A 16,787-nucleotide genomic window follows, 5' to 3' on the forward strand; every position below is an offset into this window, starting at 1 on the left:
AAAGAGGCTGTTTCCTCAGAGAGCAACCTGTTGGGGGTGGAGGACATCACAAGGCACTGATAGAGAAGGATGAGGGAGGGTGGGGACTGCTGGCCAGCCCAGGTGTGGAGCCCGGCAGGATGGAGAAAGGACCAGCCTCACCCCACTCCTAGAGCCTGGCTCTGCCTCTGTTCTCATCCATCTACTAACCGTCTCAGGCTCCCTTGGATCTCAGCTCTGCAGCCTATTTGGTCCCTGGATACCCACGGCATCCTCAGCATTCCCTTTGTGCTTCCATCTTCTTGCCACAGACTTGTCTGGTCCAACTGAGTCCAGGCCTCCAGCACCTTGAAACCCACTGCTGGACCCTCAGGCCCACAAACCACACTAGCTGAGCCTGTTCTTGCACCCCCACAGGAGGAGGGGCTTGCGTCCCTATTGGCCCATGGCCATTCTTCTATCTCCCCACTTCCCCAGTCACATCCCTGCTCAAGCCTGGCTCAGAGGAGCAGAGGGTACAACCTGATGACCCAAGGGCTGTTGTCCCTTCTGGATGTTCCGTAGCTTCCCAGGGTCCATGTCTGCTCATCCGCGTCTGTGAGCTTTGGTCAGCGTGACTCTGGGCAGACCATACCAGGGTCCTCTCTCTAGGCCCCAGACACCTCAGGGGCGTAATCCTTTTCACTTCTTGTGGAGAGGAGCCAAAATCATAAATTCGACCATCACAGCTTGTTCACTCTGCCAACTCCACTGGGCAGCCTGCTCTGTCCATCCCCATTTCCAGGGGGCTTCCTCAGTGTCCACACATGGCCAATTTTAGGTCATTTCCTTAATCATTTGCAGTCCCTGACACTGTTCTTTCCTCCTTGTTTGCTCTCGGCTTCTCCTGCTCCGCCTTCACAATCTCTTCTGCTACCTGGTGTTCCTCTGTCCGCACGTTCGATGCTAGTGTTCTGCGACACTGAAAGCCTTCCCGTTGGACTATAACATGTGCACAGAAAAGAGCACAGAGCTCAGGTGTTCAACTTACGGATTTCACAAAGTGAACTCATCCATGTAGCCAGCACCTGGATCAAGGAACAGACGTTCTCTTCACTCCAAAGACCCTGGCCAGGAGTGCCTTCCAGCACACACTCCCAGGAAATCGTTATTCTAACTGCTTAGCTTAGTTTCGCATGGCATTGTTCTTTACATGTACACACTAGTACAGTTTGTTTCTGGTTTCTTTTGCTTAACATAAAACTAGTGAGATTCATCCATACTGTGCATGAAGTTACAGCTCATTCGTTCTTACTAGTATTTCATTGTGTGACTAAACCTCAGTTTACTCACCTGCTCTACTACTGATGGGAATTGGACTAGGTGCCAGCCTTTGGCTATTAGGAACAAAGCTGCTAGGAACATTCCAGTACATGTCCTGTGGGACTCGAGAATGCACCTAACATCTCTGTGCACGCCTAGTAGTGGACTTGCTAATCCACAGGGCACACACATGTTCAGTTTTTAGAGGTACTCCAGACAGTGCCTGAAGTAGCGCAAGGAGCGTAGGACACTTCTGGCTGCTCCATATTCCTGCTAATATGGAGTAGTTTCCTTTTTCTGTATTTTAGCTTTTCTGTAGCGGACACTGTTATGTATCTTTGTGGTTTTAATGTGCATGTCCCATACTGACTAGTGTTGCTAAGCTGTTTTTCATGTATTTATTGGCTATCTGGATATTCTCTTTTGCACTTGTCTGGGGGTGGGTTGTCTGTTTTCTTCTTGTTAATTTATAGGGGTCTTCATAAGTTACACAGGTGAGTCCTTTGTCAGATACACGAATTATGAATATCTTTTCTTATTCTGTGGGGAGTCTGTTCACACTTAACGAAGCTGTTTGATAAACAGAATCATTTTTTATGATTCACTGCTCTAAGCAGTTATTTATGTGCCTAGTGCTTTCTTTTGCATGGTGCTTTTTGAGTCTTATTTAAGAAATCTGCTCGAAGGTAATCAGATATCCTCTGGCTCCTTCTAAACGTTTTACTGTTTGGCTTTTCATGTTCAGATTTGCAGTTGAATTTTGTGAGTAATATATTTCTTATATATATATATCATATTGGGAATTCTATAACATTTAAAATATTAAAAGAGTTGTACATTTGATTGACCTTTGTGAATATACAGGTGTCTGATAGTATTCAATATAATTGAAATAGTCTACAACTTAAAGTGAAATAAAAAAAAATTAAAAAATTGATGTTTCCCTGCATTCCTTCTGTGATGCCTGTTCTGTCATTCAGCATCTTCCTGCTCAGTGGGCTGGCCTACTCCCATTTCATTCATACATTTATTCAAGTTTCACTGAGCGCCAGTTTGATCCATGTGCTATGGGGTTGTGTCCACAGAGATGAATAGAACATGGCTGTCCCATTGTGGGCCTTATGGTCTGGGCTATACAGGGACACATAGCTGCCATAAAATTCCTTAGAATAGCTATTCCAAAGAACGACTCAGAGCTCATGCGTTTTAAACATGAATATCCTGTCCTCCCCTCTCTCCTTCCTGTCCTTTTGAAAAATCAACTTTATTGAGGTGTAATTTGCACACAATAGCAATGCAATCATCTTCAAAGTACATTCCCATGTGTTACACAGGTATTCCCCTGTAAGCACAACCACAGTCAAAATATAGGACATCTCCCAAGCTGCTCTCCCATACCATTTGCAGTCAATCACCTGCAACCCTTACCCCAGACTAGGGCCTGCTACCAGGAGTGTTCTTATATTATCCACCCTCTAGGCCCACTGCTTTTCACCCTTCAAAACCCCACTCCAAATGCCCTCCTCTATGACATCTTCCTCCTCTATGATAATTTCTCATGCTTATATTGCTTTGCTTGATCTTCTAACAGTAACACTGACCCCAGTGTGCTCTAAGCAGTTATTTATGTGTCTAGTGCTTCCTTAAACAAAACTGTGGTCTCCTCCAGACCAAATATTTTGGTCTCTTGTGTTCTATTGGGAAGCTGGGTGCCTAACACAGGCAGGTATTGGACAAATCACTGTTGAATGCTTGAGCAAATATTTAGAGAGATGATTGAATGAATGTTGGTCGGTGTGTGTCTCTTGGAGGGAATTAAGTCAAAGAAGAAATGAGAAGCCTGCCTGGAGTTTGAACAGAGAGTACTGAGCGCGCTTTACGCCTGGCCCTTGCTCCCTGTTCTAATTTTCACACCTCTTTGCAGAAAGCATAGCCAACGGGTAGGTTGTGATGGCACTACCTTCTGACCACATCAGTCTTTAAACCTAGTTCATGCTTCATGACTTGTCATTTTTGTTTAGAGTCATAGGTTGTATAGAAGTATTTTGTCTGTGAGTCATAAGAAGGCGTGTGTCTCTGCAGCATGTTTGCCCATTTGTCTGTCGGGTCAGATGAAGTGAAAGGGGTTTAGAAAGCTGAAGATGATCCACAAACGTCAGATACTATTAGATGTTGGCACGTATGCCCCGAGGCTTTGGCCTGCATTGTACGAGTCTGGCTGGGTGCTGAGGGGTGTTTGTGCCAGGCAGAGCGCCTGCCCTCCCAGTGCTTCTACACGGGTTGAGGGGAAATAAGATGCCGGTGACTGATTTATGATAGAAACCGTGTGTGTTCCAGGAGCTGGAGGACAGGAGAGTTGAAAGCGTCAGGCTGGTCATACAGGAAGTCTTCAAAAAGTTCATGTAAAACACGTGTTATTAAAAATCACATGGATTTCAAATCTTTGTGCACCAGAATAAACTTGCACTTTAATTCTGTTTTCTCTAACTTTTGCAGTACCCTTGCATAAGACAATGTGGTGGGATTGGGGTGGAAAGGAAAGGTGGAAAGGATTTTAAGTTAGAGGACACTTTTTGATTCATGGGCTGAGGGCAGACCAGCCGTTAGAGGTCAGTGCAATGCCCCGTTCAGGGAGAGTGGCTGATGAGAGGATGAGAGGAGGAACCTTCTCTGGGGTCTCATTAGAGGCCAGAGGGGTAAACAAATGTCTCAGCTGTGAACTGTTTAGTGTCACTATGGTCAATGGCTTTAACTGTGGCCCTCTCCTGGACCAACAGCTTACAAGACCTGGCCCCAATCCTGACCAGGAAGGAGTAAGACGCTGCAGCACACACCATCCCCATTGTTGGGAAACGATGCAAAGTGCTCCCCTGAAGACCGTGCTTGGATAGGTGTGGGGTCCAGTTTGTGCCTTTCCTCCTGTTTCATCTGCCATCACACTCTGTCACATCCACCGTTGCCCAAACATGACCAAATACAGGTCTGTTTTTGAGAGGCAGGGCTTGCTCCATCAGCTGAACTCTGGGCAGGAGCAAACACAGAATGCTCTATAAGTGCCCGCAGGGGGAGTCTTTGCCAGAGCCTCAAGTCTTGCCTGTCTTCCTCCATAACTTGGCTTTTACACTGGGACAGAACTGGCTCTGCCACTTACAGACTATGGACTCAGGTGCCTCATGCCTCCGTCTGGGGTGCTTTCTGCACTGCTCTGTGGGCCTCCTGGGGTGGGTGGGTCTGGGCATTTTGAAGGGGCCAACTCACCCTTAAAGTCCTCTCTTTCAGGGCTGGGTCTTTCCTGAGTTTCAGATGCCACGAGGCTGCCCTCCTCCGTGAGACTCAGCCCTGAGCTCTCCTGGTTTAGAAGGACAGTGCCTTACAGAGTAGCAGTGGGCCCTCTGACTGCAGAGCACGGCAAGACAGCTCCCAGGAGGAGCCAGAGCTAGCTCTCCACCCTCCCCACACCCTCCCTGCCTCTGCCAGCCTGCTCTCCCTGGAGCCTCCCTCACGGCATGACTCTCCACCAGCTCCACTCACCCCTGCTGGCCCCAGCCCTGTGTCCTCTGCCAGCTGCTGTGTCACATGTTGTCAAGCCCTGAGTCCCGAGTGTGGGCATTAGAGTGCCCATTTCCCTGAAGAGCCTTCCTGAGCAGTTGTTCCTCTGCCTCCTGATTTCCCAGTGAAGACACAGCTTCCCCGGAGCAGAGGGACCTTGGTCATGGGACAGCCTGGGGAGCACATCCATGGCCACAGAGGGAGGGATCCTTGCGCCCTCACCTCCAGGAAGGGCCATCTGGGCTGATTCCAGTGCTGGTGACTCCGCAGCCCGCAGCCTGCTCTCTCCCAAAGAGCCAGTGGAGGAGAGCGGTTGGGGTTATATGGTCGGCAGGCTCAGGGGATTAGCAATGCGATTAACCTGTGCTAATGAAGGGATTTGGGACGGGCCCTCATTACAGTGCCAAACTTCCACCCCAGTCTTTGTTACGCTGAATTTGTTCTTGATGTTCAAAGTGAGAACTGACTTCTCAGCATATTCACACTGGGCCAGGTTATTGGCAGCTGCTGAAGAGTAGAAACCGGATAATTGCTCTGTAATGTAGTAAAGATCTGAAACAACTCGAAGTGTGGACAGGAATCCCTCATTTGCTCCCGGGGCTCTGTGGATGAAGGCATAGGCCATACTTGGGACCCAAGGTGCTATTTGGGTTTTGGAGTTAGAAACAGCCCCACCTGAGAGCAGAGGGCAGCTTTGTGTGTTGTGTAGTTAACCGCTCCCTCCCACCCGCGCCCCCCACCTTCCCCAGGCTGGACTCTACCCTGTGTCACAGATGTCAGTGTGGAAGTGACCTGAGAAAGCCTTCAGCCTAGGAGTTTCCAATTTCTTTTTCAATTTGCAAGAGGGTGTGTGCACTCACCAGAGAGCCACAGAGAGAGCCACAGAGAGAGAGCAGGAAAGTGAGAGGGTACCCCCCACCATCACTATAGAGAATGCTCTCAAAAGTGAGATCAGGAGAGAAGGGTTCTTGCCCCATCCCTTCACCTCTGTTTCTCCCCCCTTTTGGGATTTTGGACACATGTGCATACAGGCCTGATGTGTTTTTGAAGCTACTGCGTCTGAGACTCAAACCATGATTTGAATTCTTCTTGTGGCCATGTGAGATCTAGGCCCTTAACCACCGGGCCATGGACTGGCCCCAGAGTTGTTTATAAACAGCAGTCTTTTCTTCTGGAGATCAGCATGAAAGGGCTGGGATGAGATACTGTCTGGTGGTACGTCTTTCTCCTGCCTCCAGGCCTCCTTTGAGCCTGGGCTTTGGTAAGTCCAGCATGAAACTCCTCACAAATGTGAAGTCCTGTGGTGCAGAGGAGGGTGCCGAGGCCCAGCAAGGAGCAGCCTCCATTAGTGACGGAGTCAAATGGGGCCTGGCTTTTCGCTCAGCCTGTGCCCCTATTTGGATCCATTTGCTGGATCTGGGTTTCTTAGATTAATGAGAAATTTTGGGAAAGAACCAGGGCCCTGTGGAGGGGGTAGACACCAAAGTTTCTGATTTTATAAGAGAGATTTTTACTATAGGATGCGTGTGCTCATGAAGAGACAGAGAAACAGAGACGGAAAGTGAGAAATGACCCCCCCAGGAGGAATGGCCATGCTGCAATCCCTTCTCCTCCATTAGTCTCTTGGGAATTTGGGCACGCATACACACATGCCTGGTGTGACTTTCAAGTCACTAGGTCCAGGACTCGAACTGTGGTCGACTACATGGAAGTCCAGTGACATAACCATTATGCTGGTCCCAGCACCAAGGTTTTAAGAGAGCGTGAGGGCAGTGTGCATCTCTGGGGCATGAATGGCTGCAAAGGGAAGTTAGCTGTGAACAGGGAGCCATGACAGCAGTGTCTGGTTTTGTGGGTGCACCTGCGGTTTTGCGATGACCCTGCCTTTCTACACTTTTTTTTTTTTTTTAAAAGAGGTTTTTTGCCTTAGGGCGCATGCACTTGCTCGGAGAGAAAGACAGACAATAAGAGGGAAAGTGAGAAATCACCACCCCCCTGAGGGGGCTACTACTACGATCCCTTCTCCTCCATCCTTCTCCTGGGATCTTGGGCACACATGCACATCCACATGCACTGGGTGTGAGTTTCAAGCCACCCGGCCCAGGACTCGAACCACGGCCATGCGAGAGTCCGGCGATGAAACCACTATGCCATCTACTGCCCCCTGGCCACACTTTCTTAGCTCACCTTCCTGGAGGGTCTTGTGTGACTTGGTGTGCTCAAAGGGAACAGGAAGTGTTTGGAGGCTTGGTGGGCCCCTGGTTTGAATTGGCCCTCTTGCTAGTTAACTTGCAAGGGAAGGTGGAGGTGTGGAGTGGCCCAGAAGGAGAAGTGAACAAAGGGCAGAGGTGAGATCAAGAGAGCAGAATTCTTGGAGGAGTGTGCGTGGGAGGGACGTGGGAGGTCAACCTGGAAGAGGAAAAAGGGAAGGACCATTTTAAAGGGGGCTGGCCTCTGCAGAAACTCATTTTCCAGAGCACCTAGGGTTTTGCTGTCAGGGTTGCAGTCAGCAGAGTGGTCCATGCTGTGGAAGGGAGGCAAAGGCAAACGTGATAAAAGTGACTGACATTTTCTACCACACAGGGCAATTTGCAAAGAACTTTTCTCATATGCTACCTCTCCACAGCCTTAGGAACAAGCCATCATTATTCCTGGCCTTTACTGGGATCCAAGCTGCCCAGGTACTGTAGGTGGTGTCTCTCACTGAGCTGAGGGAAGGGGGCCTTGGAAATCCAGATTCCTTTTCCTTTCACAAGCATGGAGGACGAAGGCCCATGGCCTCTGTGGCCTGGGCCAGGTGATCTCCCGGCTTCCCTGCCTGGATTGGCCTTCCCCCTCCCTGCCTGTGCACTCTTGGCCAGGATATCTGGCCGCAGCCTTGACTTCCTCTCAAACTGCTGCTCATGCCCGGCCTTCTCAGATGGACTCTCCCCCACCCCAGCTAGCCCTCCAGAGCCCCTCAGACTGGTGCCCTGGGTGGAGAACTTGCCCCCTCATTTATTTCACATGTGCACCTTCTCGTTCCTGGGGAGAGATCCCAGAGGCAGCCACTGTGCATTCTCTGACTTTTCAACCTCAGTCTTCTTTCCAGTCCTCTCCTCCCTTCTCTTCTCCCTGAGGTTCTCACCTGGGGCCCTGCCCTCGCTGGAGCTCTGCACTCATCCCAGTCACTCCTGGGGCTGGCTAGGCTGTCACAGTGGCCATGGGGTTGCAGGACAGGCACAGAACTGCTGACCTGGCACTCCCAGGAGGGGAGCATAAGTCTCTCAGGGATTAGGGGCTGTGTCCAGCCCTGAAGGATGGCCCCTCTCCCAATTTAAGCTTATTTCTGGTGAGTAACCTGGGAAAACAAAGCAATTTGGGAATTTGGGGTGATTATCAAGGTGTGTTAGGAGTTTTGGACTCGACCTCTTGCTGCCAGGCAAAGCAAAGCTGATAATACCTCAAATTAGTTGGCTGGCACCAGCCAAGCCAAGCTCCCTGGCCCTATATAAGGACCATCCCTGACCCAGAGCTTTGGAAGCTTTCTGAGTTCCTTCAGCCTTCTGCATCTATCCATCCTTTGGAATACCTTGCCGTCCATCATGAGTCGCCAGGCGAGCTACAGCCAGCAGTCCTGTAGGTCTTCCAGTGGGGGCCGCCGCCAGGGCTTCAGCGGCCATTCAGCTGTGGTGTCCGGCCAGAGCCGGATCAGCTCCACCAAGTCCTCATCGGCCTCACGCTCAGGAGGGGGTAGCAGTGGGTCTGCTGCCTGTGCCTTGATGGGAGGAGGTTTTGGCAGCAGGAGTCTCCACAATCTTGGGGGCAACAAGAGGATCTCCATCAGCGTGGCTGGAGGCAGCACCCGGGGTGGCGGGTTTGGTGGGGCTGGTGGGGGATGCTTTGGAGGCAGTGGCTTTGGTGGTGGTGGAAGAGGAATGAGTGGAGGCTTCGGGGGAAGAGCCGGGGGCTTCGGGGGAGGAGCCAGAGGTTTCGGTGGAGGAGCTGGTGGCTTTGGAGGAGCTGGTGGCTTTGGTGGCTCTGGTGGCTTTGGTGGCTCTGGTGGCTTTGGTGGAGCTGGTGGCTTTGGTGGTCCTGGTGGCTTTGGTGGTCCTGGTGGCTTTGGTGGTCCTGGTGGTCCAGGTGGCCCTGGTGGCTTCCCTGGGGGAATCCATGAAGTGACTGTCAACCAGAGCCTCCTGCAGCCTCTCAATGTGGAGATCGACCCCCAGATTGGGCAAGTAAAGGCCCAGGAACGGGAGCAGATCAAGACCCTCAACAACAAGTTCGCCTCCTTCATCGACAAGGTGAGCCAGTCTCAGGACAGTTGAACAGCAGGAAATCTGGCCTAGCTGGATTGGTCTCTGTTTGCTCTTCTCCTTCTAAATCTGAAGAAGGAGATGCAGGTTCATCCTAGCCCTCAACTCCCCTATGGCAGCTCAGCAGGGAGTAGGACTTTCAATGTAGCAACAGAGGATCCAAATTCTGCAACCCCTCATTGGGCGGAGTTGTCCCCTCTGTACACCCCCTTCCCGTGGCTCATCAGAGGGGCTGCTGAGACAGTTGTTCCTGGGATGCTTACTGCCACCATCGATGTCCTATCTCTGTTGACCTCTGAACCCAAACACAGAATTCCCTCTCCATCCCAGAGGAGTGCTCATCTCTGAAAGAGAGTCTGACTGCCAAAGCTGGATTTGTATCTTGGGGATCACTTTGTAATCTGGAATAATAATATTAGGCTATTGGAAAAGTCAGTATGTATTTTTCTGTTTTTCTATGAAAAAATGCATCATGGCTTTTCAGACAATCCAATATTAGGCCTTAGAGAAAGGACTTGTTGAGACTCTTCGGAGGTCCCCTCATCAGATGTCAGTGTCCTAGGCAAAGCAGCAGAAGAATTAATCTTATTATTGGGACAACCACCTTTTTAGAGATGAAGCTCTTGCAAGCTAAGTGACCTGCTGGAGATATCTAACTGGTTTCCGGCAAACACTTGGGTGTCTGGATAAATTCTGTCATGGAAAAGTGGAAAGCGATGTTGAAAATGCTACACCCCATCATGTGTGGTTGGCTGCTCCAGGTCTTCCCAGCAGCAATTCTTTTTTGTCCTTAAAGGAGGACACCTAGGACTTGGACTCCCAAGTGTCCAGCATGTCCCGGCACATGCTTGTGCTCTGCAAATGTTTGTTGAATGACTGATATTTACTCTACCTGCTTATATGTTTGGCCTTGAACTGAGGGTTTGTTTTGTAACAAACAAAAGTGTGGGGCACCTTTAATCAGTGGTTGAGTTTAAACGCAGAGCTTAGGAGTCAGAAGTGGCTGAGGGGCCGACGGCAGGTGCATCTACGACCATTGCTCTTGGGAAAAGGTCTGCCCGAGTGCCATTTCCCCAAGGTTTTCTGTTTCCCGGCTTTGGCCAGTGCTCCCAGGACTTAACCATCTTCCTGGAGACTGCTCCTGCCGTAGGGCGCTGGGGTCTCCTGCTGGCCTCCGAGAAGTAAATGACTGGTGAATGAGTGACATGACGGGAGGCCATCAAGCCTATTCATCAGAAGAGCCAAGTCCTGCTGCTCTTTTGTCACTAACTTGTTGTGTGACCTTGGTTATCTCTGGGCTTTGGTTTCTTTACCTGCTAAATAGCGCTCTACCTGCCCTGCATCACACCAACTCTGCTGTTTCCATGGTGTTAGCACTAAAGCATGGCGGCATTAAAACGCAGTCCCACAGGAGAGACAGGGCTGGGACTTGGTTTCTGGGGAAGTCATGAGCTGTCGTGATTGGAGCTGGCCCCACACAGCCTCTGAGTGCTCTTCCCTGACTGGGCTGCAGGTGCGGTTCCTGGAGCAGCAGAACCAGGTCCTGGAGACCAAGTGGAGCCTCCTGCAGGAGCAGGGCTCTGGTTCTAACACCAACGACCACAACCTCGAGCCTTTCTTTGAGAACTACATCAGCAGCCTCAAGGCCTACCTAGATGGGCTGCACAATGAGAAGAAAAGGCAGGAAGGGGAGCTGAGGAGCATGCAGGAGTTGGTGGAGGACTTCAAGAAGAGGTATGTGCTGCCCAGTTCCCAGGGGTGGGCGAGGAGGGGTGGAGGGTGGGGCAGATGACAAGAGCCCTGGCCTATGATCCAGGACACTGGGCTTCAGGTCAGCTTTTTCCCACCTGGTTTCCAGTTCTTAAGAGTGTAACCTATTTCCACTGACTCTAATATCCCAGTCTTCAAAATGGGACTCATGTTTTGTTTGGGGCAAAAATCATTTTGGGAATTTAACAAAAGAGTATATATGTAGACACACAATATGTCTCTCTGTCAGTCTGTCTATCTATCTATATCTATCTGTATCTATCTATCTATGTATTATCTATCTATGTATCATCTATCTATATCTATCATCTATCTATCTATCTATCTATCATCTATCTATCTATCTATCATCTATCTATATCTATCTATCTATCTATCTATCTATCTATCTATCTATCTATCTATCTATCATCTATCTATCTATCTATCATCTATCTATATCTATCTATCTATCTATCTATCTATCTATCTATCTATCTATCTATCTATCTATCATCTATCTATCTATCATCTATCTATATCTATCTATCTATCTATCTATCTATCTATCTATCTATCTATCATATATCTAGTGAAGTTCGGGGGCTTCTAAGATACCCTGAAATTCATTCATAAACCTTATAGAACCAGGTAACATTCTCCACCATCCTTGGACTAGATCATTTCCAAGTGCCCCTTCAACTCTGCCGTCTGTGCAGTTTCGTTTTCCCTGTTTGCAGGCACTGAAATGAGAAGCAACTTGCTATATGGTCAAGGGCACAGGCCCTAAAATTTGGAGCCTTCATTACGCCCCATCCTGCCATTTCTCAGCCCTGTGATCTCGGGCAAGTTCTTTCACTCCTCTGGGCCTCAGTCCCTCATCTGTAGAACAAGAGCGTGGCAGCATTGATTTTACCAGTTGTAAAGGGTTCCATGAGCTAGTACGAGTATGATTCATGGAGCCGGACCTGGCTCGTTCCTGTCGACCATTCAGTAAGCATCTCCTGGGAGTCCATGGGGCTGCTGTGTTTGTACAGGGCTGGCACCAGGACATTCTCCTGAAAGCTCGTAGCGACTCAGCTACGGTCACACGATTGAAAAAAATCTGAATTTCTCCAAGGAGCTGTCTGGAGCTCACTAATCACCATCACCATTATCAAGTGGTACCTGGCACACAGTCAGTGCTTAATAAACGTCTGTAGAAGGAGCTGGGTCTCACCTGAACCCCAGAGGCAGAGACACAGACCTTCAGTTAAACTGGCAGAACAAGGAGCCCCAAGTCCATGTTGCTTTTCGGAAATGCTCTGGGGCCACGGGGACCCACAGGGACTCAGAGAAGGCAGAGGTGAGAGTGACTGTCTCCTACAGGTATGAAGAGGAGATCAACAAGCGCACAGCTGCCGAGAACGACTTCGTGGTCCTGAAGAAGGTGAGGGGCGCCCAAACCCTGCCGAACAGTAGTTCGAGGGTGGGAGGCAGAACCTGAGTCCTGTAATGCTGAGGACCTCTCTGAGGCCCTGTGAGTAAGGAACAGAGAGTCCCCAGATGGCAGGGGGAAGGGCAGGTTGGGTGTTCCCTGCTCCCACCTCCCACACCCTGAAGAGTATAAAGGGGCCACCGGACTTTTGCCATGTCTTTTCCTGATGACATTTGTGAATCTGATTAAGGCCTGAGATGTGATTAGAAAATGGACAAAGACAAGACAAAGGTTTTTTCTTTTCTTTTTTTTCTCCTTATTAGGAGTGCATGTCCATATGTCATTTAGGAAAAGAGGCTCCGAGAGCGGCAAATTAAAATCCTCCCTCAGACCCCTCACAAATTCTTACCTGACCTTAGTGCAATGGCCCCAGCCCCAGTCCATATCCCCTCACTCACCTTCTTGACCCTTTTTGCTCTTCCCTGAAGTCTCTCCAGCCCACCTGCAGGATCTCTGCTTCCTAATGTTAGGAGTGACCCCCCCATGCCTGGACGGGTGTCTTACGTCCCCAGAGTGGGAGCTCTGGCAGGGCAGGACCTTGTGGTCTTGCCTCTTGTTGCTTCCCCTGGAGCCACAGGTTTGAGGGGACAGTGACTGAATTCTCTCCCAGGATGTCGATGCTGCCTACATGACCAAAGTGGAGCTGGAGGCCAAGGTGATGAGTGTGACAGACGAGATCAACTTCCTGAAGGCCCTCTACGATGCTGTAAGTCTCTGCTGATGGCCAAGCCTGGGGCCCACCTGCCTCCTGCCTCCTAGAGGAGAGGGCACATGGGGGTTACAAGCAGGAGTCTGAGTCTGTCGGTCCTGACCGGAGCGGCACCTGCTCGCCTTGGTGGGTAGTCCTGCTTTCTCCCAGGCCGATCAAACCTCTGCCTTCCCACCTTCCTTCTTCTGAGATCGAGGCGGCCATTGCCTTCTGGAAAAGTCCCTGGTGCTGTTCCCTAGTCAGTCCTGAACACCCTTTCTGGAGCTGGTGGCTCCCTACACCATAGGGAGCCCTGATGTGGGTCTGCTCGGGATTTAGCATGTCTGCCTGGCCCTGCAGGAGCTGTCCCAGATGCAGTCTGACACCAGCGACACGTCCGTGGTGCTGTCCATGGACAACAACCGCTGCCTGGACCTGGACAGCATCATCGCCGAGGTCCGCGCCCAGTATGAGGAGATCGCCCAGAGGAGCAAGGCAGAGGCCGAGGCGCTGTACCAGAGCAAGGTGGGTGACGCCGTCAGGTAGTTTTGGAGAATTTGCCTCCCCCACCAGCCTGTCCAGACCATGCACCCAGGAAGGTAGACCCGGCCTCTGAGCCAGTCTTCTGTACACCGGTATGGCGGTTCCCTCACCATTGGTCTTGCCGTTGGCAATCTTTCTTCCTGGTCGGAGTGCTGACTCTGCTCTCATCCAGTGCTTCTCAGCAGGGGGAGAGGAAGGTACACCTTCTCCCCAGGAGACATTGGTGATGTCTGCAGTCGTGGTCGTCACCTTTGAAAGTGAGCTGAGGGTGTTACTGGCTTCTAAGATGCTGCTTAACATCCTGTGAGGCAGAGATTCCCATCCTCTGCAAGAAAGAATATCCTGCCCGGAACATCAGTAATGCCCTGGCTGAGACGTCTTTGCCCTAACTCCCTCTTGCTATTCCTTTATTGTTTTTGAGTCTTAGAAACTCCTCCATTTCTCTTCCACTGATCTGGCTCTGCTTCAATGTGTACGTCTGCTTTCATCACACAGAAGTATTGACACCGGGGTCTGGAATAGCCAAGGGAAGGGTTGGGTTGAGGTGGGGAGACACAGAAAACACGGTGTGTCTAACACAGAACCAAGTGAGCCTAGCTCCACAGGCTCAGGGAATTCTCTACACCTTCCTCCCCTCTCCCAAGTTGGAAAAGGCCATAGCTGGTCCATCACACCGCACTCTCCTCCCGATATTCTGCCCGAGGAAGCACAGCCTGCTGGTTAAGACAATGGCTTCAGCATCTGAATGTGTGCATTCAAGTCCCAACATTGTCACCCTGGCTGGGAGACTTTGGTCATAGTACTCAGGCAACCTGTGCCTCAGTTCTCCCTTTCATTACATGGGGGCAGGAATGAGGCTCTCACCAGGTAGTGGTGAGGGTTACTGAGATGAAGCCGAGGGCCTGGTGCACAGTGACCACCTGACAAGCGCAGCTCCTGTGTTAGAAGGCAGGTCCTCTGATGTGGGAAAGGGAGCACGGGGTTCCTCCAGCTGGATGGCCTCGCGCACGTCTGTATTTTCAGTTTTCCATTTGTGGCATGAAGGGGTTGGAGGAGGTGGCCCTGCTGGCTCTCTGAAGGTGTGACTCTTTTCTGGACACAGTTGGGAGAGCTGCAGACTACGGCTGGCAGGCACGGGGATGACCTGAGGAACACCAAGACTGAGATCTCGGAGCTCAACAGGATGATCCAGAGGCTGCGGGCTGAGATCGAGAGTGTCAAGAAGCAGGTGGGAACGAGGAAGAAGAGCACACACCCAAGAGTGTGGGCTTAGGCGTCCATGACAAAACTCAGGCTCGGTGTTTGTTAGAAGTGAAGTCTAGTGTGCCCATCACCACACACACTAAGATTTACCCGGTGCAGTTCGGGGCTGGGCACTGAACAAAGGTTATCACATGGACCCCGGTCTTGCCTTTCTGGCATTTGAAGCCTGATGTGGGCTAGAAATACTGAGTACAAACATTCTCAGGGAGGCTGAAGAAAGACATTAATTGTGTGAAGACTGAGACAGGAGAGTGGTTAAGGAAGCCCATAGCTAGATGGTCTAGGTCAGAGAAGATTTCTCTGATATTCCAGGAAGCCTTCCTGGAGGAAGGATGTTGTCAAAAGATGCTCACTTACCACAAAAGGGGAGTGAGGTCCAGAAAGGGACTGACTCCTGAGCTGGGCTAGGTCTTTGAGGCAGGTGTTACCAGTCCCATGCCTCGGCATGCTGAGACCTAGATGCAAGCCCAGGCTTTGCCACTGACCAGGCTCTAAGCATGTGGGCTGGAGTGTTCTCATTGGCCCAGAATCAGGTAATGCACGCGCAGGCACTGAGCAGCCAGGGCAGGCCCTCAGAGAATGGTGCTTGAATCTCAACTGAGCTCTTGGCTCCCCCACACCCAGAACGCCAACCTGCAGACGGCCATCGCTGATGCAGAACAGCGTGGAGAAGTGGCCCTCAAGGATGCTAATGCCAAGCTTCAGGACCTCAAGGTCGCCCTGCAGCAGGCCAAGGAGGATCTGGCCCGGCTGCTGCGCGAGTACCAGGAGCTGATGAGTGTCAAACTGGCCCTGGATATTGAGATTGCCACCTACCGAACCCTCCTGGAGGGCGAGGAGTGCAGGTGAGAGTCCCAAGAGGCCTGGAAGCCTCTTCTTGCCTGAGCCTCCTGCCAGGTGCAGTGGGTATGTGCTGTTGGACGTGCTGGTGGCCCTGGGAGGCAGATGGCTGCAAGGTGTTGCCAAGCTTCTGAGAGATCTGAGTTTCCTATGCATTCTTGACACTGCCAGCAACTTATCTGGGGTAGATTTCCCATCCAAACACCCATGTTTTAGCCATAAAATATGTCTACAAAAGGGAGGACTCGTAGATGCCAATATTATTTCTAGGGTGTTTATTACTGCCTTAATTGTAGGTGTTTGAAGAGTGAGTTCCAGTATGCTGGCCTGTGGGTACAGGGATCTGGCCTATGTGGGTTCAAATAATGTTGAGCGAGTAAAAAGGATCTTAAGAAGTGGGGTGAGAATGGTTAGGCCCAGGAAGGACCCCCTGGTTTGTTACTCCCTGGGAAAGTGCTGGGGGGAACAGTAACACTTTTAGTCCAGTTTTACTCAGTAGGAGAAAAAGACTTTTTGAGCAACTGCCCAGCCTGCTTCTTATTCTCAACATCAGCCAAGGAGTTGTTGGCGGGGATGGTGCATGGGGGTAGAGCATAGAGGCTTTCACTGCTCCTGACCTAAGGAAGGAGCAGGCAGGGAGAGGCAGAGCCTACCCTGAGGCCTGGTGTTCCCAACAGGATGTCGGGAGAGTGCCAGAGTGCCGTGAGCATCGGTGAGTACTCTTTCTCTGGGAAGGAGCCCCTGTCTTGGAATAATGTGTCTCAAACCTGGGCCTCAGGTCACCCTATCCACAGGCTGGGGGGTGGTCCCAGAAGAGCCTACCCTCCTCTCCTCGTCTCTCCCCTTCTTGAAGTCTGCCCTCTGGGCTCTTCGCATGCTCAGCTCAGTGGTACAGCGGGCAGATGAGGGAAGCTCCGGGGACTGCGGGTTGGGGTCTGCGTGCCCTGACCGCAATTGCTCTTTGCAGAGATGGTCCACAACACCAGCAGCTACAGCGGCGGCGGCAGCGGCGGCGGCAGCCTGGGAGGAGGCAGCCTGGGAGGAGGAGCAGGGGCCCGTGGAGGCCGGGGCGGAGCCAGCGGAGGGAGCGGGGGGCTGG

At 51.1% G+C, this 16,787-nt stretch overlaps 1 protein-coding gene across 1 annotated transcript in view; it reads left to right on the top strand.

The window, feature by feature from the left end:
* Positions 1-8,414: 8,414 nt before the first annotated feature.
* The window catches only part of LOC102476393 (keratin, type II cytoskeletal 2 oral), a 9,010-nt gene continuing 637 nt past the window's right edge, over positions 8,415-16,787 (top strand). Inside the window, exons 1-10 of the mRNA XM_027776666.1 lie at positions 8,415-8,757; positions 8,953-9,116; positions 10,642-10,862; positions 12,246-12,306; positions 12,965-13,060; positions 13,403-13,567; positions 14,688-14,813; positions 15,473-15,693; positions 16,366-16,400; positions 16,656-16,697. Coding sequence (XP_027632467.1) covers positions 8,415-8,757; positions 8,953-9,116; positions 10,642-10,862; positions 12,246-12,306; positions 12,965-13,060; positions 13,403-13,567; positions 14,688-14,813; positions 15,473-15,693; positions 16,366-16,400; positions 16,656-16,697 — 1,474 coding nt within the window. The remainder of the gene's footprint in view (positions 8,758-8,952; positions 9,117-10,641; positions 10,863-12,245; positions 12,307-12,964; positions 13,061-13,402; positions 13,568-14,687; positions 14,814-15,472; positions 15,694-16,365; positions 16,401-16,655; positions 16,698-16,787) is intronic.

The sequence above is a fragment of the Tupaia chinensis genome, unplaced genomic scaffold, assembly GCF_000334495.1.
Source record: "Tupaia chinensis unplaced genomic scaffold, TupChi_1.0 Scaffold000059_1, whole genome shotgun sequence".
NCBI lineage: Eukaryota > Metazoa > Chordata > Mammalia > Scandentia > Tupaiidae > Tupaia > Tupaia belangeri.